At 41.3% G+C, this 24,851-nt stretch overlaps 1 protein-coding gene across 6 annotated transcripts in view; it reads left to right on the forward strand.

Annotated features, from left to right (window-relative positions):
* LOC125615966 (ubiquitin-conjugating enzyme E2 E1-like) overlaps positions 1 to 24,851 on the forward strand; it is a 65,577-nt gene that overhangs the window by 35,549 nt on the left and 5,177 nt on the right. For 4 of the 6 annotated variants that reach the window (XR_007346568.1, XM_048800534.1, XM_048800531.1 and 1 more), the window contains one exon: positions 23,757 to 23,815. Coding sequence is in view for 5 of the 6 variants with exons in the window: in XM_048800534.1 (XP_048656491.1) it covers positions 23,757 to 23,815 (59 nt within the window). In the remaining variant the exon portion in view is untranslated. The other 2 variants (XM_048800530.1, XM_048800533.1) reach the window with 1 other exon arrangement.

The raw sequence follows: 24,851 nt of genomic DNA on the forward strand, positions 1-24,851 counted from the left end.
TAGGAAGTGCAGCAGAATAGAATAGACAATATGATTAATGTATGTACATTCCATGTGTGTATTATATATTAAAACACATTCTACTGTCATGTATGACTAAAAAGAATAAATAAAAATTTTAAAAAAGTGACTTACCTAAAAATAATTTTTGTTATTAATACTTTTTTAAAACACATTGTCTATAACTGTATTTTCCTTTGTTTTTAATGCTTCTTTCTCTGAAACCCCTTGATTTTGTTTTGCTAAAACTCATTTACTAAATCCTAACTATCTTTGGGTTTGCTGTAGTGGCCTTGACTAAAACCATATTATTGGGTGCCCCTAATGACTGGCACTGACTTTGTGGCCCAAGTCTGTTGGTTGCTATTTACTAATTCAGCAGTATTTAGTTATCTCTGTAAAGTGATAATCATTTTTCGCCTTCTGTCTCAGGTGAGTGAGAGAGAACAAGGTGAAGAACAGTGGAGAGAAATGTTAGGATTTCCTTAGATAATTTAATTTGTAAAAGGAAAAAAAAATAGCATCTTTCGGAATTCAAAAAACTGATCTACCAAGTAGAATTTTTGGAACGTGTACTTCTCCTCCCATATGCTTTTTAAATGTTTTATCATAGGCATGAAACTAAGCAGATTATGTCATGCCACAGTTTAGAGAATATATGAACTATGGAGATAAGTAAGACTTACAAACTCATTGACAGAGATGTTCATGAAGTTGGATAAGCAGTATTTCAAACAAAGCTATTGTACACATAATACTGTCACTTAAGGTAAAATATATGATGTGTTAGGAGAAGAAAATTTTATTTACCGTCCTGTAGACATTTTTATATAGAATATTAATAAAAATTTTAGAATAAAAACTATAAAATTAAGTATTTTTTTAAGAATTCTCAACTTGCCCTTGTGGGTATTTTCGTTGATGGATGGAATATGTCCTTGTATTTTATTTAAACTCTCTTTGCTTCTGCCTTACAAATGAAATGTAAGTGTATATTGAAGTGGCCAAACAGGGATTTCAGGAGAACTCAATATTTCAATCCTATTAAAGAATTCAGCTACCGATGTTCCAGGAAAAAAAAATAGAAAACCAGCACAGATTTTGAGAAACTGCCTTCAAAAACACATAAAGCTGACCATAAATAAATCATTTTGATACAGAACTTTTAAATCCACAATCTGAAAAGTATTTCCTAAACCTGTGTTAAAAGTATCTACTAAAGAGACAGAATTGCATGAGACCTTACTTAGTTGAAATGATGTTTAAATTTTTGTAGAGCTAATTACAAAGGGTTGTGGCTGTATAATAAAGCTAAGAACAGAAGACAACCTTCTACGGTAGATCTAGGAACACAGCACTTACTTAGTCTCTGTGCCAATTATATACAGAATTGTAATGCCAGGGATGTTTTCCAGATAAGGCGACATTCAAGATGAGACCTGAGGGATAAGTATGGAATGTCAAGGAACCATTCCAAGTAGGGAGACACGATTGTTGCAAAAGTAATTTTTTTATTATTTGCTAGCCATTCATTCAACAAGTATGTATTGAATAACGGCCATTTTGCTCCAGGTGCCCCCTAGCAGGGGAGGCCCAGAAGGGTGGCTGATGTCTGCTTGTGCCCTAGTGTCCCCTGCTTGCTCTCAGGAGGACATGCTTGTGACTGTGGCAGAGAGGGAGTTTCTAATTGCCTTGGCGAGCCGGCCAGCCAAGCAATTGCCCCGCATGAACAGGAGCGAATGGAGGCGGCGAGGGCTTCCACCAGTGCGGGAACACTGGGAAAGCCGACGCCAGTGCTGGGCCATAGTGTGCCCCTGGTGACCATGCCCCAGTGGCCGCTGGCACTGCCCCTGGCACACAAGGCACACAGGTCAGGGCCCCTTGGACCGGGAGCTGCCAACATTTGGCAGCTCAGCAAGGGAACCATGGTTAAGCAATAAGTTACACTTTTTATATTATGGCAGACACAGGAAACTAATAAGACTAAAAAATTTCTTTCATGTTTAATTGCATATCAGGACTATTTCTCTAAGGGTCTGGACTAGAACAACTGAGAAAGATTTTGTCAGCTTGAAAAAATTGCCATTTACATTTAAAAATAATCTAAGTTGATACAGTGTTTACTTTTTTTTTAAATTTCAAATATGTTGCTACAAGTAACAGAATATGTGTTAACAGCTTAATGGAAGTTATTCAGCAGCACATGACAAGGACTCACATTATAGACTGGAAGGTTGTGACCTTATAAGGCAGTGACAAAATATGACAAAACTTTTTTTTCTGTTTTTCCTCATAAGGCAGATCAGATACGATTGAAGTTGTAAACTAAGATGTAATAATACATAGCCTTGAGTTGAAGTGTTTCTCAAAAATCATAAGTTGAAATCTTAAACCTGAGTTCTTCAGAGTATGGTTGCTGTTAGAGATAATATGCTTAAAGAGATAACTGAATTAAGTGTTTGGGCTGTAGCTCAGTGGCAGAGCACTTGCCTAGCACATATGAGGCACTGGGTTCAATGTTTAGCACCCCATTAAAAGAAATAAATAAAAGTTCTGAAACAATTTTTTAAAGAGGTAACTGAGTTAAAATGTGATTATTATGATGATCCCTAATTCAATTTGGCCAGTGTCCTTATAAGAAGAGCACTTTAGAACACAGACATGCATAGAAGGAAGACCATAGGAGGACAGCAGAAATGGCTATCTACAAGCCCAGGAAAAAAGACCTCAGATGAAATAAAACCTGGTGACACCTTAATCCTGGAATTCTAGGTTCCATACTTAAGAAAATGATATTATATTGTATATTAATACTCTTGCCTCTATTAGTAAAATTTTATAAAGAAAGATAATAACATGTAGATAACCATATGCTGAGAGAGAAGGGACAGATACTTTATGTTGAGAAAGCCCTTCTCCAAGGGCAGCAAAGGCTGGCCTTGGGTCTTTCTGGGACCTCCGACTCAGCAGCCCACACCTGCCTAGCACCTTATCTTGGCAGGCAGGCACCACCTCAGGAAGCTGTCCTCATCCTACAGGTTGCTCAAGAGGGGTGAATCTGGGACGCAAACTTCTCTAGTCCCCCTGAACTTGGTGTAGGTCCCTGGTCACTCCTGGGTCCTGAGGCATCACAAAGTTGGTGCATGTTCCTCAAGCCCTGGAGCAGAATGTGAGTCCTTGGAAGGGCAGGAGAGACTGGACCTGGCTGCTGGAGGGTTCCGACTGGAAGCCTGCACTGGAACCAGGCTGTGAGGTGGCCAGGCCTGGTAGGGGAGCAATTACTTGCCACTCACCCCTGCTTTGCATATTCACAAGGCTGAGCTCCACCTCCTGCTCCTGAAAGCAGCTGAGAGAAATTACATTATTCATAATAAGCATTCCACTCCCAGGAAGGCCTAGATGGTTATGCATGAGGAAGCATGGCCCCTAGATGATTATGCATGAGGAAGTGTTGCCCCACCCAGAAAGGCCTAGATGATTATTCATAAGCCTGAGGGAGGCGGTTTGGGCTGGCAAAGGCCTCTGGAGCCCAGGTGAGAGGGAGGCATCTACCCTCTGAGGTGAGCATCATCCAGAGCCCAGGTCTCCGGAAAAAGGGTGTTTGGGTATTGTTAGGCCCAAGCTCTTCATTTTAACAGTTTTCCCACTCTTACTTGAGACTTTAATTTTAAAGATTTCTTTGGGGTCCAACATTTTCTGAGGATAAGTGGAAATGACAGGCTGAGGAGGGGGCAAAAGGGAGGCTATAGGTGATACCCTGGCTTTCCAGGAGAAAAAGTTCCACACATTACAAGAAGGATATGGAGCAGGAAATAGAAATGCAGTGCGACATCCACATCCCACTATCTAGAAGCATTAAGATTCATTTTTGAGAAGCTGCAGGAATGGGCCTGGGTTAGGACTCAGCAGCCATAATCATCTGTGAGGCAGCCAGGGGCTTTGCACTGGGAGGAGGCACCTGTAGAATTTTATGAGTTTTCCTTGGCAGACCAAGAGATGAGCCACCAGTGTCACCCTAGGATGACCTGCCTCAGGAGCCCAGGTGAGAGGGCTTTCACTTTATGGAGGATTTGACTTTTTATCTCTGTAGACTTCAGTCTTCCAAACAGGCCAGATTAGCCAATGTGGTGGAACTCAAGATTGGCCAATCACCAAAATGTGGCAGGTGTGCAGAGCACACTGGCTGTGCTCACCTGGTGAAAAATTAGGAAAAGCTTTGTTGTTGTACCTAAAGGGTTTTTAAATCTCATTAGAAAGAGAATCCACTCTTTCTCCTGTTAACTCTGAATCCCTCAGCTTCTAATCCTGCAGGATGCCTAGCACATGGCAGTTGCCTAGTGAATGCTGAATGAGTAATTGAAGTAGCATGAAAAAGATCTTTCAAGACCAAAGAGCAGGGGAAAAATATGCAGCTACTATAGTGGAAACCATTTATTCTGAATGAGCATGGAGTACCAGAATTATTAGGGCCAAATGGAATTTGTTAAACTAGTGAATAATAATTTATTGAAACAAGCTCTGTGACAAATCTAAGTCACAGAGTGAACTTTGGCAAACAAGTTTCCCTTGCTGAGCGTCACTTTCCTTTTTCTTTGTAGTTTTATGTTTTACTTACAAATCCATGATTTTTTTGGTACTGTGGATTGAATTCAGGGGCAGTCAACCACTGAATCACATCCTGAGCCCTATTTTTGAATTTTTTATTTAGAAAGAGGGTCTCACTTAGTTGCTTAGTGCCTTGCTTTTGCTAAAGCTGGCTTTGAACTCATGATCATCCTGTTAATCTCTCAAACTGCAGGGATTACAGGTGTGTGCCATCATGCCAAGATCAATTTTGAATTAATATTTGTGCATGCTGTGAGTTACAGATGAGGTCAGTTTCTTCCCTCCTTCCTTATTTCTTTCCCCACCTCATTTATGCCTGGGATGTCTTCTTGTTCTTACACTATTTCATGAAAGGACTTTCTTTTCTTCACTAAGTTCACTTTTCCCTTTAAAATTAAGGAGTCAAATTAATATTAGAGGAAATCTCTCTTCCTTTCTGGCTTTACAAATCTTTCCAACCCATTTCTTCTTACATGCATTCCCTTTGAGCAAAGTTATCTTTCATATGATGTGTATGTTAAGATGGTCATCTAGTTGAAATTCAAATTTCATGTGTTGGATATTTTTCAGTTGATGGGGTTTTCCCATTAAAACTATGGGGAAAATGTGAAAAAAATTCTTAGTATAAAAAAGAAGAAATTTTTAGTGTATCAAGTATGACTTTTTTGGACAAACGTAATAAACTGAGTTTTGCTTCACTTGGGAAAAAAATGTGGCTTAGGTCTCAGTTAACAAAACAACAGCTGGTCAATCTTTGCTTTGGACTCACACAGAGAAGGCATAAAATATTAATTGTGCCACCATTTAAAATAGAGTATTTGAGATTTAAGTCAAGAGGTAAATCTGAAGTCATTTTTTTCCCAAAGGAACACAGAAATATTGACTGTCAATAAGATGATTAATGCTTGTCACAGAGACAATATATCAAACAAGAATGAATGATATGGATACCCTGTGAAATTTCAGATGTTTGTGGATCCAGAATGCAAAAAATTTCTTAAGCAAAAGACATTTGAAAGAGCTGAAATTCTTAAAGTCCAGAGTTAGAAAATCGTTTTTTTCAGTTTTTAGGTAATGAATTAGAACAAGGTGATGCAATGCACATAGAACTATTCTCTGAGAATGTGTGACTCTAGGGTCACACTTCCTGGGGATATCAGCTTGTGACATTTCAAAATTAAGCAGGGCTTGTAGTTTAGTAAGAGACCTCCACAAAACCTTTTCTCAAAGGGAGAAGCAACAGTAGTAACAAAATATAAGAGGTTGAAAGGGGCCTGGTTATTTTGCGAAAATTATTTGGGCATTTTTCTTGAAGCAAGCTAATTCTAAAATGATAGAAAAAAAAACCAACCATGTTTAGACACAAGCAAATAAGGAAGCCCAACACCTAGGGAGATACTGGTCACTGCATCATATTAGATGAAGTGAAAGCAAAGAGGACCATTACTTTGGGGAGTCAGTCAAGAAAAACTCCTACATTGTGAATCAAAATTTTTGTATTTTTAAGTCTCACTTCTGTCACTAAATAATCTGACTGTCCCTGTGTTAGTCAAATATTTTTCTGGATCTAGATTTTCTCACCTAGAAAATTAAATATTTGGACTAGATGACTAGATGACATTAAAAATCCCTCCTACTGCTAAAATTTTGTGAGCTTTTCCTAGACTATAAATTCTTTCTATAGTGTTTCTCCATAGATTCTGCAAATATTTATTGAGTCCCTATTTTTTCCTGCACAGTGACACAAAGGGTCACATGTTATATATTTTATTTATGTGAACTCTTTACAGTAGTCAAATTTATAGAGATGAAGGTTGATTAGAAGTTGCTAGGGACTGAGCGTAGAAGGTATTGAGAGAGATAAATAATGGGCCAGACATTTCTTTTAGGAGTGATATAAATATTCTGAAATGATTGTGGTGGTGGTTGAGTGGTAAATAATGAAGAATGAAAATATATATATTATGTAACTTTGCCCTTACTTTACCTCACAGAATTTTGTCAATAAATAAAGGTAGCTGTGATAGAGTAAATTTTGTAATGGGCACATAATTTGGACTTTATTGTGTTGATATGGAAATCAGGAAATCACATTATTTGAGAAAATTATACTAAGCCATCTCCAGGATATGAGTAGCAACTGGGAATGCAGGAGTAATATCAGATGAAGGAAATATTGCCAAAGCCTGAAAGCCAGAGGTAATATAGTAACTTAGTGTAATTAAACAAGATAAGGATAGCTGGTATATGAAAGTGTAAGGGGAAATATTTAGAAGTCAGCCTAGGGAAATATGAGCAAATCTTGAAGTCATAGTTTGAAATTTAAATTTTATTCTGAGGGCAGTGGGGGTCACTTTATTTTGGGAACTAATACATTCATGTTTGTTACTTAAAAGAAAAACTCTGGCTGCAATATAAAGAATAGAATGAAGAAGAGCAAGGCTGGCAACAGGAAAATCTTTTTGCAGATAGTTCAGGCAAAAGAAAAGTCTGTTCTTCTCTAAAGTAGAAATGACATCAACATGGATAAAGTGAGAAGTGAATACATTTTGGAAATATTAAGGTGATTGGACAGGGGAGAAATGAAGGGATTAGAGTTGAGTCCTATATTTAAGGCTTGGGGGATTTGATATCTAATGGTATTTTTCACTTAGCTACAGAAAAGATGTAGATTTTTAGAAAAAAAAGAATTTACATTTGGTTGTGCTGAATACATCAATTGTAATTGACTAATGGACTGATAGAGGTACTGGTTAGCAAATGGCCAAACAACCTGGGCTGGGAATTTACATATAAAATTGTTAAAATAGGAAGTATACTTAAATATGAGAGTATATTTGTTCATCCATAAAATGTGTTTACAAGAAAAAAAAAAAAACTCCTACACATACCTGGAGGAACACCAAAATCACAGGGGAAAAATGGGCCGGGAATAGATTCTGCACTGGACAGTGAGAAAGAACAATTGGGAGATTAGAGGAAAATTGGGAGATTGAACACTAATTGTTTAAAGCAAACATGATTTGTTACACAAAATGAAATGTGTATCAGAGTCTACAAGTACTTTACAAATAATGACAATTCAATCCTTGAAATAACAGTTTGGAATTAGTTTTGTTATATCTTTTTGTAAATTAGAAAACTGAGAAAGACAGCTTGCTTGTGGTCATACATGAGTACATTATGAACTGAGATGTGACTTTAAGCAGTCCAGCTCCATCACTGTACAAGTGCTTAACTGCTATGATATGCTACATCTCCTGATAAATAGATGCTCACATAAGAGCCATGGAAAGTTGGATCAATTGTCTCCATTTTACAAAAAGGGCACTTGTCCTAGAGAAATTAAGTAATTTAGCAAGAGTCTTATAACTGCTAGGTATTTGAGTCAAAATTTGAACCCTTAACTCCAAAGCCTCTTTTTACTAGATTGTACTGCTGGTTATTTCTCTCAATATAGACACATTTGAGTGTGTAAAATTTAATTTTACTCATAAATAATAATTCTAAATAATTAAATGTATAGTAAAAGAGCCTAAATTGAATCTTTTCTCAAAATCAAGTGTTCTCAATAACTCAAAGTTTTCAGTAATAATATAAGTTTAATCCAGGCTCTCTGTACACTCTAAAAACACAGGTGTAATAGTGCAATGTGTTTTAATTGACTGATGCTATTTTCAAGGCTAATTATACTGGACATGCCACCATAATATTTCATGATCATAGGGAAATAAAAAAGAACCCCACCAGTACAGAAAGTTAGTCAAAAGCCCTTATTCGTCTTATTTATTTTCTATAAAACTAATAACTACCCCAGCGGATTGTCATGGTTTAATGGGCTAAAACTAGATATGAAACTTTTATTGCTATTACCCCTTGCTCTTCATTTTAATTCACAAAATTTAAGGGTGTCAACAGATATGTTGATTCAGATTTAATAGTTCAATGCTGAAGTCAAAGAGATAACTTGGAAGTTTTAAAAACTACCTAGATTTCAGCCTCATAAAAATATTGTAATAATGTCTCCTAGTGCTGCTCTGAAGAAGCAATTAGAAAGAAATTAAATATTATCTGATGTTTGTAATTTCTATCACCAATTTGTGGCAGTGTTCTGAAATAAAATGAACATAAACTCTGAATGATTCACATCTTCCATCCTGGAACAAAAAGGCTTTGACCTATACTACATCTTGCAGTGACCTGGACATTGACCCCATCAGGAAGTTTGAGGGCATGTCTTCAGACCTAGGTATGTTGTCCCATGGCCCCTTGGGTCGAATTACACTTACCTGCCCTTTGTACCCCTGCCCCTTCTGGCCTTTTTTGGATGGAACTTTCTAAAAAAAAGGATTCCCTCAATAAGAGCCACTTCTGGAACATGCTCATTCTGTCTCACCAGCCTCTTCTGACTTTCTCTTGCTCTCCCATTTGGGGAGCCTGAGGTCAAGAGAAGAGAAGCTGTCCTGAAGCTCCTTTAAAGGTAAAGTGTGTGTGTCTGTGTTTTATTTGCTGTGCCTGGAAATTCACAGGAACAAACTTAAGTTCAACTACCAGCAGGGGGTGGGGGAGAGAAAGGTGGATACAATACCTTTATTTATTTTTATGTAGTATTTAAGATAAAAATGCAGTGCCTTACACATGCGAGTTGAGTGCTCTACCCCTGAGACAGAAACCCCAGCCCTCTGCCCTCATTTATTGACAAATATCTTCTAATATCTTGAATCAATTATTAATGCAATAAGTAATGGCCTATCCAAAACATTTTTTTCTTCAAATGGGTTGCTTTACAAATATTTTATTCAGAATCAAATAAAACAGTGAAAAAAAGCCTCAGTGGAAATTAAATTAAGACCTTTGAAAAGAAAAGGGCAGTTTTACCTTAGTGTGTTTCAGTGTGTGTAAAGCAAAAAGCATAAAAACTAGATGTTTTAAACATTAACTTTTTAAAAATTTCTGGTATACTATACACAAAAACCATACCTCACATATTCTCATTTGTACAATTTACTGCAACCAAGGACCTTAACTATGTTCTGTAACTGTCACTACTTTATGCTTCCAAACATTTTTTTAATCAACTCTGAAAGAAAATTTACCCATTAAAATCCCAATTCTTGCCACCTTCTTGACCCAGGTAACATCTATTTTATGTTTTATTTTTTCTATTTGTATGAATTTGACTGGTATGGTTACTTCCTCCTTGAAATCATTTAGTATTTGTACAATAGTTTTAGGCTTTCTTCATATGACATAATGTTTACAAGGTTTATTCCATTGTATAATGCATAAGAATTTTGTTATTTTATGAAAGATAGAATAATATTTCCTGATAGCCCACATTTTTTTGTAAATCCATGCATCTAAATATTTTTGGGTACTAAATATTTAAACCAAAAGCAATATGCCACTAAGCCACACCCAAGCCTCTTTTATTTTTTATTTAAAGACAGGGTCTCATTAAGACACTGAGGTTCCAAAAATACTAATTTGTAATTTGTCTAAAAATTTTCATATGTATGGTAGAATAAACACTTAGATTAATTAATATACATATTTATTATTAACAGTAACATTACAATCACAGAATTAGTAACTAAGCCTGAACTCATGTTTAAACCAACTTAATTTTAAATAAAACGATGTACTAGTATGAAAAGACATGCACATGATTACAAAAAAACTTCAATTTCAAGGATATTGATGTATATATATATATATATATATATATATATATATTCTGTCTTCATAATATTATGCATACTGCCAAACCCAATTAAAAACGTTCCTAAATATATACCTCACATGATAATTTTCCTTAATTCAGAACTTTTATATATTAACATCTATATTCATACATATTTCGCCAAATACATACTTGTGACTCTTCATGTATGCAGACATTCTCATTCACTCTCTAACACAAACCCTATTACATAAGAACTATTAGTCCAAATCCTAAACTCATTCTTCTTCCTAAATGACACTGCAAACATACCTACTGTCCCTGTTTCACTGGATGTTGTTTTCTACATTGAAGTATCTGAGGTACGGGATCCTCTGCCATGGTGTATTGATGTCTATAGTACTTCTGTGCAGAACCTATTCAACACTTTTATGTATCCAAATCAGAGGCCCAGTGCCCTTCTATATTTCAGATCTTACCTAGTTTTCAATTTTCATGTGTACACTTCACCTATACATTCTTATAAATTCCCCAATTTCGCAAAACCAATATTCACCCACCAGAATGACTCCTAACACAAATCGACCATGATATTAACCCTAACCATACTCTGCTCCCTCAATCTAATTTCACACAAGAGCAGAATCCCTGGAGAAGATGTAAGCAGCTATGTAAAACCTGAGAGACATAATGTCATCTTCCACGGCAAATAACCTGGGATGTGTCTGAATAAGCCTCTCTCATCTCAATGCAGGGAAGATCGATGCAACCAGGCCTGTGTGGATAGCTGATACTGGGCTCCTATGATATGTATATATTTATAAATTGTGAAAATGTCACAGGAAGATGGGGAAGCCTCCATCTCATGGGACCCTTGGAAACAACTGTTAGGACCAAGTGGTTGCCAAGGCAGAGACCTCATTCACTTCCCTGAAGGAAGTGACGTCACCTCACTTCCTTGGTGATGGAACTCTCTGAACGTGGGATTCAGGTAGTGGGGCTCCCAGAGCCGATTCCAGTCACAGTGGGTTCACTTGTTTGGATGTACTAAGGCCAGAGTCATTCTTTCTTGGCACTTTGTGACGTGTGGATAGCCAAATGACTGGAAAGGTCTGAAGACGGGCCTTTCCTGAGAAAAAAAGGTATTGGCTCTGAAAGACCCTCCAGGAGTGTCTTCCGTCTGAAGAGACCCGTTCCCCAAGGACCAGCGAAACCACGACGTTCGGATGCAAACAGCAAGAGGTTTATTCAGGTGCACAGGTACCCGGGGCGACAAGCTCTATGTGACTTGCGCGCCCCTGGCTTATCCTGAGGGGTTTATATAGGGCTTGCAAGCAGAAGCGTGGATACAGAAGCGAGATGCATAGTTACAGGATCCCTATTGGAGGATTTAAATGAGGTGGGGGTTATACTTTTTTTTTTTTCAGTTCTCGAAAATCAGACAAAGTTGCTGACGTGACCAGTTTCTGTTCCCTTCCGGTATCTTTTGTTCTCTCTTTGACCAGATGTCTGCCCCTATACATCCTGTCCTCGTAGCGACCTCGAGCTAGCCCAAGATATCTGCCTCTGTGCATCCTGTTTTTGTAACGACCTTGAGCAAGCCCAACTGCTGAACTTGCAGACTCAGTTGCCCCACTGACCTCCTTTGACAAGCTATTTTTCAAGCCTTGTTATATCTGGCGTTACTAAGCTAAAGCTATAAGCAGCTGGGTTGGGGAGTCTTTCAGTTGCATCCTGTCCTTTAGTTCCTGTTTGCTCAAGCTTGGCCCTTCGGGGTTATCTATATGGAACATCCTGTGGCGGCATTGTGCTAGACTTGAAATGCTACGTGCAGCTAGTGGGATTGTGACATGGGGGTGGTGCAAGAGAACATCCTGCAGCTTCAGGGCACAGGGGTTGGATTTCCTAATGTTGGGCCTGGGGCCTTAAGGTTCTTCAGGCTCATTGCTGGCTCCTGACAGCTATACAGAGATGAACAAGGAGACCAGATCTGAGAAAGAACAGGGACTTGTGGGGAATATAGTTTCACCCAACAGACAGAGGACACTTTGGATAGACAAAGACCAACTCCAGAGGGAGTTTGTGTGTCTTAGTGTATGTGTGTTTCAATTTGTGGTTTTGTCTCATGTTCAGAGAACATAGAGGGAAAACGGTTTCTTGGGTTTGAAATGGACTGTTTACTTGTGAGTCCTTTTGCTATTGGTGAATGTTTTTATGTCAATGGATCCCACTGGATTTGTGATTAAAGAGAGTAGAGAGAAGAATGCATCAGTGAATGTGTCCTGTCTACTGGAATGCTTTCCAGCACTCCTCGTGGACAATTTATGAATGGACTGCTGCTTGCCTTGCAGATGGGCAACACCTACCATGATCTTAAGTTCCTGTATTCTTCCTGAATTTTGGCCACACTCTGAAGGGGCTCGTGGTTTTGTGTCCAAGATGTGTAACACCGTGAAGCTCTGTGACATGGCCATGGACTGGATTGCTGAAGGGAATGCCAAAAATCTCAGAAAACTCAGAAATTAGTGTGACCCGTAAGGCTCTCTCTGGAAAATCCCTGCTTGGATAGATAGCAAACCAAGTAGCATTACCAGGAGCTGTCAGTGGCACAGTGTTCATCATGTGGAAAAGTCAGCCCCAGGCTTTTTTCTTATCTATTGCTCTGTTCCCCTGAATTTCAGGAAAGTCTTTGCCTTAGGCCACCCCTTTGTGAAATCTCAAGAAAACTGTTTCAAATGGAAATGAAGAGGCCTAATCTGTGCCTTTTAGGTAAAGTGCTTTGTAAAAGATGTGTCTGAATCACACTCTTGGCCCTGTGTGAGGCTGTGGATTAGATTCTGAGCACCCAAGGAAACTAAATAAAGATCCCATATGTCCATTCAAAACTAAAAGGATAAAAAAGAAGAGTAATTTTTATGAAGTCTCTTGCCTTCCTCTGGTCAGACTCCTGACACCTATGAAGAAACAACAGGAATCCCTTGGGTCAAATGAATTGTTGCAAGCCCTGTAGTAACTAGCACAGAGGGGGTTGGGTTTTTTCATGACTCCAGTACAGATAAAGAATCTAGCCCTGGCAGGAAGTAGGTCTCAAATTTGAGAAGCAGATCAGTATTTACTACAGGTGCATTTTATGTATCCTGTTTTTCAGGAAGGGTGTCCAGGCCACCATGACTTTTGGCAAATGAGGGGCATGAGAGCTTACTTTGGACACCATCTTAGACTGCTCCCCCTATGGAAACCCCCAGCCAGAATATTATGATGAGTGTCTATATGGAAGAAGATGAGGGCTATGTGGGAATGTTTTGTTTCAGTAGTGGTGTTTTGTGTGGTTGTTGGAAAAGATGACTGGGTCCATCTCATGATTTTCCTGCTAAAGCCTTTTCAAATATAGTTTGGAGCCAAAATACACATGAACCTCATACCTTAGACCCTAATGGGCCAGGATTCTTGTGACCTTTTGCCACTGCTTGGGGAGCCTTGCCTGCATGAGATCTCCAGAGCTTTCACTGAAAGGAGATCCCTCAACACTCAATGGCTCCTGAATGAATCAAAACCCACAGTGCCAAATTCTTCATTCTTGAAATATGGCTAGGACAATAACATGAAGTTTTTGAGAATCCCAAGACCAGAAATCCCTGGAGAACTTTCAGATCTCCTGTTGCTCATCATGACTGAACCAGTGAGTGCCGTTTTTGACTGAGTGGAATTCATGACCATGGTGAAGAACAGAGATGCTAGTGAGTAGGAGCTAGCAGGGAACTGGGCCTGGAGCAGTGGAGTGCAGGTGTGTGATCAAACATCTGTGGTGGGCCCCTGTGGTTCTGTCATTGGCTTCCAAATGACATGTGACTAACATGATGCAGCCAGCAGACCCTAAAATATAAAGGCATGTTGTTGTGGGGAGATGATTTGGTGCAATGCTCAGAAAAAAGTTGCTACACTCAAGTGGGAAAGATATATGGGATAGCAGCCCAGTTTGTGTTTTTTCCTTCAGACCCTGATTCACCCCACATGACAGAGCTCACTCCAGCACTATGTCCTGGTTGACCTTCTTGTATTTCATAAACAAACACCACTTTCCCAGGGAAGCTTCAAGAAATGCCATTAAAACTGAAGGGTAAGCCAATGGCTTCACAATCCACCCAGGGAGACATGGCCACAGATACGTACAAAGAGGATTCAACTCTGCTGCCTCCTGTTCGTATTGGAAAATATGAAACCATGTCCTCCGGTCCAAATAGAAGCAGACCAAGCTTTGATGGTCTCACTACAAAAGGAAGCTAAAGCACAAAGCTACATTTCTAGTGCTCAAAGGTCAGAGGCAGGTTACCAAGAAGTCACCAGGGCAGCACAGCTCCAAGTTTGTGGAATGTTTACCCTGTCTCCTACTTTTGGGATCTCTTCTGCCACACCCAAGGTTGTGAGCTCCTCCGAATTTTTCATTCCAGATATGTATTCACAGATTTTCTTTCTCTTCTCTCATTGTGTCTTATTTTGGATGATAGTAATGTGAAGGCATTGTTGTGGATGACAGTGAAAGATTTTTATGTGGCACATGTTCGCATACATATTAGACTCATTTTCTGTTTTGCTATTCAAAATATTGAATCTCTGACACTAACCCATAACCTACTAGACTCTGACTACTCATCCTAACATAGATAAAAATAACCCTAAAAGAATAGAAGAAGAGGCATTTGATAGGAGGCATGGTATATACTTGGATGTGCCTTTTGCTTCATCAGGGATACATATTATAAAAACTGTCACACATTTTTCTCGTTTTACTACTCCATGAATTTTCAAAGTTAACAAATATGTAACTTCCTGACGCCCTGTCTCTGTCGCCTGGGTCACAATGTATATTTTTATATACATATATATAATCCTACTGCCATCACAGGTATATTCTTGAGAGTACTCTGACTTGGAAAATATGAATTTCATGAAGAGATCACTCCCACCATACAGTGAGGGAACTGAAAATTCAAACTATGGAGAGCTTTATACTTCAACAAGTTTATACATGAAACACTGTAGAGGAAAAATGAATATTTGGGGTACATATGTGAAGGATATATATCCCCTTATGAATTTCGATTGGCATATGTACTATTAAATTTTAATGTTTTAAATATATATATATATATATATATATATATATATATATACACACACACAGAGAGAGAGAGAGAGAGAGAGAGAGAGAGAGAGAGAAATAGAGAACGGATTTGCAAACATGAAATATATGTGTCATATACATATACTACCTTGATTCTTTCATTCCATCTGTGTGGATTTATAATCAATTTTTCACAAGATATTTCTCAGAAATAGTAATTTTCTTGACATACATATTCATTTCTGAATACTCAAAATGAACATCAGTGAATATTGAGTACTAACCCTGATATTTCTGCAGTACGTGACCCAGTTTAACATCAATGAAAGTATATTCATATGGGACATGATGTGTATTTTGAAATTAATTTTCATTCAAAATTGTTATATTCCTATTTCTTCAGTATATATACATCATAGGATGTATCATTTCATTCACAATTCACAAATTGATATGCATATGATTCACTTTCATTCACACCCTGTATCAAAACCCATATATTTCTCCATGTTGCTTTTCTTGCTTTTTCATGAGATTTCTTTTATAACACATTACTTTTGATCTCCATCATCATTTTCGAAGCAAAACTCAAACACAGTTTGTTATAATTAGTAACCCTAATATAACCACTAGATGTATAACTACTTGTATTATATGTTTGTATGTGAATACCAGATTTCATGTATTTTTTAAAATATCAATTCAATCCATTATTTAAAATAGTAACCTGTTATATTTTTTATTCTCCGTATGGTCTATTCATGCATTATCTCCATATACGTAGACCCAGGGTACACCTATTTGTATCCCCAAACACTAAATGATAGGGTTTCAAAACATGCTCCCAGAAATGGTGGAAGAAATACGCATGTCACCTGCTCCATGTATTCCTTTCATCACATCATGTTCTGGACACAAAATGCAAAACTCACACTTATCTTATGATTCTACCAAAGCCTAATTTTAATGAGAGCATGGATTACTAAAATCATCTATGTCTGTGTTGCCTATTGTTTTCAAATTTCAATCCTATGGTGAGTATACACTGGTTTCTTCCTAGGATAATGTATTCAACCACCCCTCTGTTGAAAATATCCCTGATCTTATCACTCATTTTGTACTTTGCCTGATCTCCTAACATCCATATTAATATCTACTTCCCCAAATGCCTTGTTGTGACTGAGTCTTCATATGTGCTGACATTCCCATTTACACTCTAATAGAAATTCGATTGCAAAAAGGGCCTTTTGTCCAAATCCTAAACTCACTCTTCTTCCTTACCATACACTGGAATCCTGCCTACTATCTCTATTTCACTGGAAGTTCTCTTTTACATTCAGTAGTCCCACGTACAAGATCTTATGCCATTGTATATGGATTTAGAGGATTCATCCCTGCAACACATAATTCAAAACTATGTAACCAAATCAACAGCCCAACACCCTTATGTGCTTCAGATCTTACCTAGTTTTCTATTTTCATACTTACATTTCACCTTACATTCTTATAAAATCCCAGTTGCCCAATACCCGTATTCATCCAGCAGAATGACTCCTAACCCAAATCAAACATGATATGACCCTTAACCATACTCTGTTCCCTCAATCAATTTTCACATAACAGCAGGTCCTGAGTTGATCTTGCCATACAGGTATGTAGGGAATCCTACAGCTACTGAGAAGCTCAAAGGTAGATGCAGAAATGATCCCTGGAGCAAATGTATGCAGCTAGGTGGGACCTGTGAGGTCTAAAGTCATCTTCCATGGCCAACAACCCGGTCAGGATGAAGGGATGTGGCTGAATCAGCCTCTCTCTTCTCAATGCAGGGAAGATGGACAGAATCAGGCCTGGGTGGATAGCTGATCCCGGGCTCCTAGGGTATATAGACCTTTTAGTCTTGTGAAAATGTCACAGGAAGGTGGGGCAGCCTCCATCTCATGGGACCCTTGAAAACAACTGTTAGGACACAGTGGTTGCCAAGGCAGTGACCTCATTCACTTCCCTGAAGGAAGTGACCTCACGTCACTTCCTTGGTGATGGAACTCTCTGAACTTGGGATCCAGGAGGCGAGGCACCCAGAGGCAGTTCCAGTCCCAGTTTGTCTGTACCAAGGCCAGAGACATTCTTTCTTGGCACCTAGTGATGTGTGGATAGCCAAATGCCTTGAATGGTCTGAACAGGGGCCTTTCCTGAGAAAGAAGTGTTGGCTCATTGCTGGCTCCTGACAACTACACAGAGATGGCCAAGGAGACCAGAGCTGAGAGAGGACAGGCCGCTGCTGGTGAACATATTTTCACCCACCAGTCAGAAGACAGAGTGGAAAGATGCAGACCAAATACAGGGGTGGTTTGTGTGTCTTAGTGGGTGTGTGTTTCCATTTGTCGTTTTGTCTCATGTTCTGAGAACATGAAGGAAAAACGTTTTTTTGTTGTCTTTGTTGGTTTGAAATGGACTGTTAACTAGTGAGTCTTTCTATGTCAGTGGATCCCACTGGGTTTGTGGTTAAAGAGAGTAGAGAGAAGAATGCAGCCGTGAATGTGTCCTGTCTAGTGGAAATCTTTGCAGGACTCCTCATGGCCAATTTATGAATGGACTTCTGCTTGTCGTGCAGAAAGGCAACACCTACCATCATCCTAAGTTCCTGTATTCTTCCTGAATTTTGGACACTCTCTGAAGGGGTTCGTGGTTTTGTGTCCAAGATGTGTACCACCTCCAAACTCTGTGACATGGCCATGGACTGGATCGCTGAAGGGAATGCCAGGCAAATCAGAAAACTCAAAAATTAGTGTGACTGGTAAGGATCTCTCTGGAGAATCCCTGCTTGTTTAGATAGCAACCCAAGTTGCTTGATTAGGAGCTGTCAGTGCCACAGTGTTCATCTTGAAGAAAAGTGTTTCCCCAGGCTTGTTTCTTACCCATTGTTCTGTTCCCCTGAATGTCAGGGAGGTCTTTGCCTTGGGGTACTCCTTTGGGAATCCTCAAGAAAACAGTTTTAAATGGAAATGAAGAGGCCTAATCTGTGCCTTTTAGGTAAAGTGCTTTGTAAAAGATGTGTCTGAATCAGACTCTTGGCACTATGTGTGGCTGTGAATTACAATCTCAGCACCCCAGGAAACTAAAGAAAAATCCCATGTGTCCATGAAAATGTAAAAGCATGAAAAGGAAGTGTAATATTGGATGAAGTCTCTTGCCTTCCTCTGGTCAGGCTCCTGACCCCTATGAAGTAAGAACAGGGATCCTCTGGGTCAAATGAGTTATTGCAAGCCCTCCAGTAACTAGCACACAGGTGTTTGGGTTTTTTCATGACTCCAGTACACATAAAGAATCTACCCCTGGCAGGCAGGAGGCCTCTAATTTGAGAAGCAGAGCAGTATTAACTACAGGCCCATTTTATCTATCCTGTTTCTCAGGAAGGGTGTCCAGGCCACCATGACATTTGGCATATGATGGGCATGAGAGCTTACTTTGCACACCATCTTAGACTGCTCCCCCTATGGAAATCCCCAGCCAGAATATTATGATGAATGTCTATATGGAAGAACTTGAGGGCCATGTTGGAGTGTTTTTGTTAGAATAGTGGTCTTTTGTGTAGTGTTGGTATTTTAGAAGGCCAGGCATTAGAGGAGCCTTTGGAACCTGAGATCTAGGCCGAGGGTGACTATCTCCACAGCACTGGGAATCTCAGCCAGGATTCCACATGATTTTCCTGTTAAAGCCTTTTCAACTATAGTTGAGAGCCAAAACTCACATGAACCTCATAATTTAGACCCCAATGGGCATGGATCCCAGTGACATTTTGCCACTCCTTGGGAAGCCTTGCCTGCATTAGATCTCCAGAGCTTTCACTGAAAGGAGATTCCTGAACACTTAATGGCTCCTGAATGAATCAAAACCCACAGTGCCAAATTCTTCATTCTTGAAATATGGCTAGGCCAAAACCAGGAAGTGTTTGAGAATCCCATGACCAGAAATCCCTGGGGAACATTTAGATCTCCTGTTGCCCATCATGACTGAACAAGCGAGTGCCGTTTTTGACTGAGTGTAATTCATGACCATGGTGAAGAACAGAGATGCCAGTGAGTAGGAGCCAGCAGGGAACTGGGCCTGGAGAAATGGAGTGCAGGTGTGTGATCAAACATCTGTGGTGGGCCCCTGTGGTTCTGTCATTGGCTTCCAAATGACATGTGACTGAAAAGATGCAGCCAGCAGACCCTAAAATAAAAAGGCATGTTGTTGTGGGGAGAGGATTTGTTGCGATGCTCAGAATCAAGTTGCTACACTCAAGTGGGAAAGATATATGGGATAGAAGCCCAGTTTGTGTTTTTTCCTTCAGACCCTGACTCACCCCAGGTGACATAGCTCCCTCCAGCACTGTGTCCCAGTTGACCTTTTTGTATTTCAAAAACAAACACCAATTTTCCAGGGAAGCTGCAAGAAATGCTATTAAAATTGGAGGGTGAGCCAAAGGCTTCACAATCCACCCAAGGAGACATTCATACCCCGATGGCCACAGTTACCTACAAAGAGAGGATTCAGCTCTGCTGCCTCCTGTTCGTATTGGAAAATATGAAACCATGTCCTCCTGTTCACATAGACTCAGACCAAGCTTTTGAAAGACCCTCCGACTCCCTGCTCAAGGAAAAGCACACGAAACACTGGCTGCAAAAGCAAGAGGCGATTTATTGCTACACAGGCGCCTGCGGGTGCTCAGCGAAACCTCAGCCGGAGCTTCGGTGAACTGGCACACCGGGCTTTGGGGTACAGATCTTTTATAGGGAACAAGTGGGTTAGTTCTTAGCATAGCACAGCAACAGTCTTTCTATTGGTCCCTCTGAATCCAGCAGTTGGGTCACCTAGGGGGTAAACTTGTTTTTTTCAACTTTTTGTTCTCGGGAAAACCATAAAATTGCATCCTGTCCTTTTAGTTCCTGTTTTTAAACCTGCATCCTGTCCTTTTAGTTCCTGTTTTTAAACCTGCATCCTGTCCTTTTGGTTCCTGTTTTTAAACTTGTTCCTCAAGTTTGACCGTTAGGGTTATCTATATGGAACATCTTGTGGTAGCATTGTGCAGGACTCGAAATGCTACGTGCTGCTGGAGGGGTTTTGACATGGGGGTTGTGTAAGGGAGCATCTTGCAGCTTCAGGGCCCAGGGGTTAGATTTCCTAATGTTGGGCCTGGGGCCTTGAGGTCCTTCACTTTTATGGTCTCACTACAAAGGAAACTAAATCACAAAGCTATATTTCTAGTGTACAAATGTCAGAGGCAAATAGTCAAGAAGTAATTAGGGCAGCAAAGCTCCATGTTTGTGGAATGTGTACCCTGTCCCCTACTTTTGGGATCTCTTCTGCCACACCCCAGTTTGTGAGCTCCTCAGAATTTCCAATTCCAGATATGTATTCACAGAATTGTTTCCTCTTCTCCTCTCATTGTGTCTTATTTGGGGTGATAGTAATGTCAAGGCATTGTGGTGGATGACAGTGGAAGATTTTTATGTGGCACATGTTCGCATACATATTAGACACATTTGACGTTTTGCCATTCGAAACATTGAATCTCTGACACTAACCCATAACCTACTAGACTCTGACCACTTATCCTAACATCAACAAAAATAATCCAAAAGGAATAGATGTAGAGGCATTTGATAGGAGGCATGGTGTATACTTGGACGTGCCTTTTGCTTCATCAGGGATACATATTATAAAACATGTCACACATTTTTCTCGTTTTACTTCTCCATGAATTTTCAAAGTTAACAAATATGTAACTTCCTGACTCCCTGTCTCTGTCACCTGGGTCACAATATATATTTTTATATACATATATATAATCCTACTGCCATCACAGGTATATTCTTGAGAGGAGTCTGACTTTGGAAAATACAAATTTCATGAAGAGATCACTCCCCCCATACACTGAGGGAACTGAAAATTCAAACTATGGTGAGCTTTATACTTCAACAAGTTTATACATGAAATTATTATTGTACTGGGATTGAACTTAGGGCACTTCACCACTGAGCCACACCCCAGCCTGTTTTATTTTTTATTTTGAGACAGGGTCCTGCTGAATTGCTAGACCCTTGATATGTTGCTGAGGCTTCCTTGAAATTGCAATCCTCCTAACTCAGCCTCCCAAGCCTCTGGGATTACAGGTGTGCACCACCGTGCCTGGCTGGGATTTTCCATTTGTTGCGTGGAGTTAGAGACCATCAGGGTTTGGAGTTTGGATGTTTAGAGTACAGGTGCTCAACCTGTTCTTGTCTTCCCCAGGCCACTCCCCCACTCCCCGTGCCTCAGTTTGATCTTTTGTAAAGCAGGGGCATGCCAAGGGTGCCTTGTGGGCGTGAAGCTCACAGAGGATGGAGAATCCAAATGACAGGAACTCTGCAGCCCATAGAGGAGCGGGGAGCCTTGGGCAAGTTCCCATCTTGGGTGACAAGACGCTCTTTCTAGGACACTGCACAGGGTCTGACGAGAGCAAGAGCTTCGGTCAGCAGTGGCCACAGAGGAACCAGAGCCACCAGAAGTGGTATTGGACCCTCATAAATACACCTCAGGTTGCTGAGCCTTGAGTGACAGGGCTGCTGCAGGCCCTCAATATGGTACCAGGACTAGGGTCCATCAGATGTGAGATTCACTGTTCATGCCACTAAGAGAAATAAGGCCAGGGAGGGAGGAGTTCTTACTACAGATACGGCTGTTTTTTTTTTTCTTTTTCTTCCTGAGGCAGAGACTGCACTGCTGCAGATCCTCAGCACTGTGTCACCACACGGCTATTATGTCAAAGCCATGGGAACCCTTTGTCTGTCTCTACAGGTTGGTCACGCTTTGACCAGGAGAGAGCAGAAGTACCCTGATTCTCCTGGGTGTAAGGGACCTCTCCCCATGCCTGGGGAAGGGACGGCAGAGTTAGGGGCATCGGATTCTCCTCCACAAAACTCCCAACGGGGCCTCATTTCCCTTGCACCGTCCAGGCCCCTCGTTGCTGGCTGGGGGGTAACTCGATCCGGGTCAGATGGTGCAGTATGAGGTAGTGTCTAGCTGAGCGTCATGGTATTTTATGAAGCCTGAAATGTGATCGGTACTGTTGTCACACTTTAGCGCCCCCAACAATCCCCTTGCAAATGAGTAAAACAGAGCCTCCCAAAATGCCTTCCCCCTGACATCAAGGAAAGCCTGTGGAACCTAGCCCGGGCCGAGCCATTCAACCCCTGAAGGGCTGTGGAGCCTGGGGAAGGACGGGAGGTGCTTTTCCAGTGCACTGGGGAATGTGCTGTTGATCTTGTGTTCTCTGTGGCCTGTCTGTAAAGTCAGCACTCTTCTAAAACGCAAACTCACCAGCACGTGGGGCCTGCTGGGCCTAAGGACCTTCTAGTTACACGAAGGCTGTGAATCAGAGATCTCCAATCAGATGCCCAGGGGCCAGGTAACAGGTGAATCAAGCCCAGCAGAGACTGTGGGGACCTGCAAGTAGATGCCCCACAGCTCAGCTCCAAAGGACAGTGCAGATACAGGAATATGGGAGAGAGCGGGACAGACAGAGCTCCCCCAAGCTGACCTATTGCCCATCATTCCAAAAACATGTTTTGCAACCCAGGGCAGGCTAAATGAGGAGGTCTCTGCTCCTCCCTGACTGAACTTACCACCAGGGTAAGTATCCCTCTAGAGCTGCGCTGCCCATAGAATTTTCTTTGGTGGTAGAAATGAATGTGTGCAGAATCCAGTATAGAACTCCCTGGGTACAGGTGGCCACTGAGTACTCAAAGAGGACTAAGGAAAGACAGGAGGCCATGGGGCCCGTGGGTGGTGGAAACAGCAGGCCTGGGACCCAGTGTTCAGTCGCTGATGGTCACAGACTTTGGGACCCAGAGGGTGGCCTCCAGAAGCTAATACTGGGAGAACACAGGGTTCTTGGAGGCAAAGACAGTAGAGCATCCAAGCAGAGGGGACAGTGAGGCAAAGGCCTCCACCTCATCATGGCCAGGGCTGCCATTTTTCCTGGAGGCTGGGAGGCTGGGGAGGCTAGGTTTGCACCTACAACCCCAGTGTCACACACATCACCCGCAGTCCCCTCTTCCTTGCAAAACTGTCCCAATTTGGGTGATAAATTTTCTGCTCGACCTCCCTCAGGGCCAACCAGCTGCCTAATAGGAAACTAGAGAGAAAGAGAGAGGAGACCCCACAGGAGCACCTCTTACCCCCAGTGGCAAAGCCCAGCCTCGGACTCCAGCAGGGGCTCCCGGCCCAGCTCACCCACCCCCGTGGATAGAGGAGCCAGCTCTGCAAGCTGCCATCACATCAATCAGGCCTGTTTCTTATTTCTCTTCTCCAAATTCCCCATAGGATTGTGACCAGATCCACGTTGATGACGTCTCATCAGATGACAATGGGCAAGATTTAAGGTGGGAATCTGGGGAGTCAGAAATGTCTATCAGTTGATTCTCAGGAGGGGAGGGCTAGTCACCTGGACCATATGCGCCTGTCACTAGCCAGATCTGGACCCTGAGCCCCTCTGAACTCAGAGCACAACCCTGCCCCCCTCCGCAGCATATTCTGTCACCTCTGACCTCAGGCTCTGCTGCATCGCTCACTCTGCATCCCAGTTTACTGGAGTTGTGGGTGCATACCATAAAAACTCACCCCCGTCCCCCCACCCCAAATCATTGCCATCAAGAGTTTGATCCACGTCCCTTGGAGTCTTCATGACATTCATTAGCCAGCATGTATTTTTAATACAAAAAAAAAAAATATTGATTCAGTCAATACTCAAGAAACACTTCCTGAACAAATAAGTGGTGAGTCTGGTTTTCAGGGGAAAACACTCCTAAGACGGTTTCTGGAAATCCGGTAACCGGCTGCCTGATTAAAACGAGGCAGCTTTCAGAGGAGTGAGATAGAAATGTCCCAAGCCTGCCCCTGGGGATACGTGACCAAAACAGAACCACAGCTCCTCTGTGTCAACCCCAAATCATCACAGCTCAGCACCTCCAAGCCGTCCTGGATACGGTGAGCAGGTTCTGGTTACAGGTGTGGGCGTGTCCCCACCCACGCCTGAACCAGAACGGAGTCCCTGCCTCGCGCTCTGCCAGTCTCTCCAAAGCCCAGCACAATCAGAAGTAATCTCATCAGCCATCCAGAACATCCATCTGTCCCCAGGCTGGTGAGGAGCAGCGCCATTCCGCGGCCGGATTCCTGGTGTAAATAAGGCCAGATCAGAGTTAATTGGTCATTTCTGTGAAGTCATCTCTGGGAGCCAGGCTCCCTCTCAAGGCATCGAGACACCAGGGTCCAGGGTTAGTGCTTCCCCTGCAGCTGCTGGGAGCCCACCTCGGGCTGCACTGTCTGGTATCTTGTGCCAGGAATCCATCGTCTGAGAGTGTTTCCCCAAGTCAAATTCCCCATTTAGTCATTCAGGAAATATTCACTATATTGAGCCTA

This window comes from Marmota marmota, unplaced genomic scaffold, assembly GCF_001458135.2.
Source record: "Marmota marmota marmota unplaced genomic scaffold, marMar, whole genome shotgun sequence".
Classification (NCBI taxonomy): domain Eukaryota; kingdom Metazoa; phylum Chordata; class Mammalia; order Rodentia; family Sciuridae; genus Marmota; species Marmota marmota.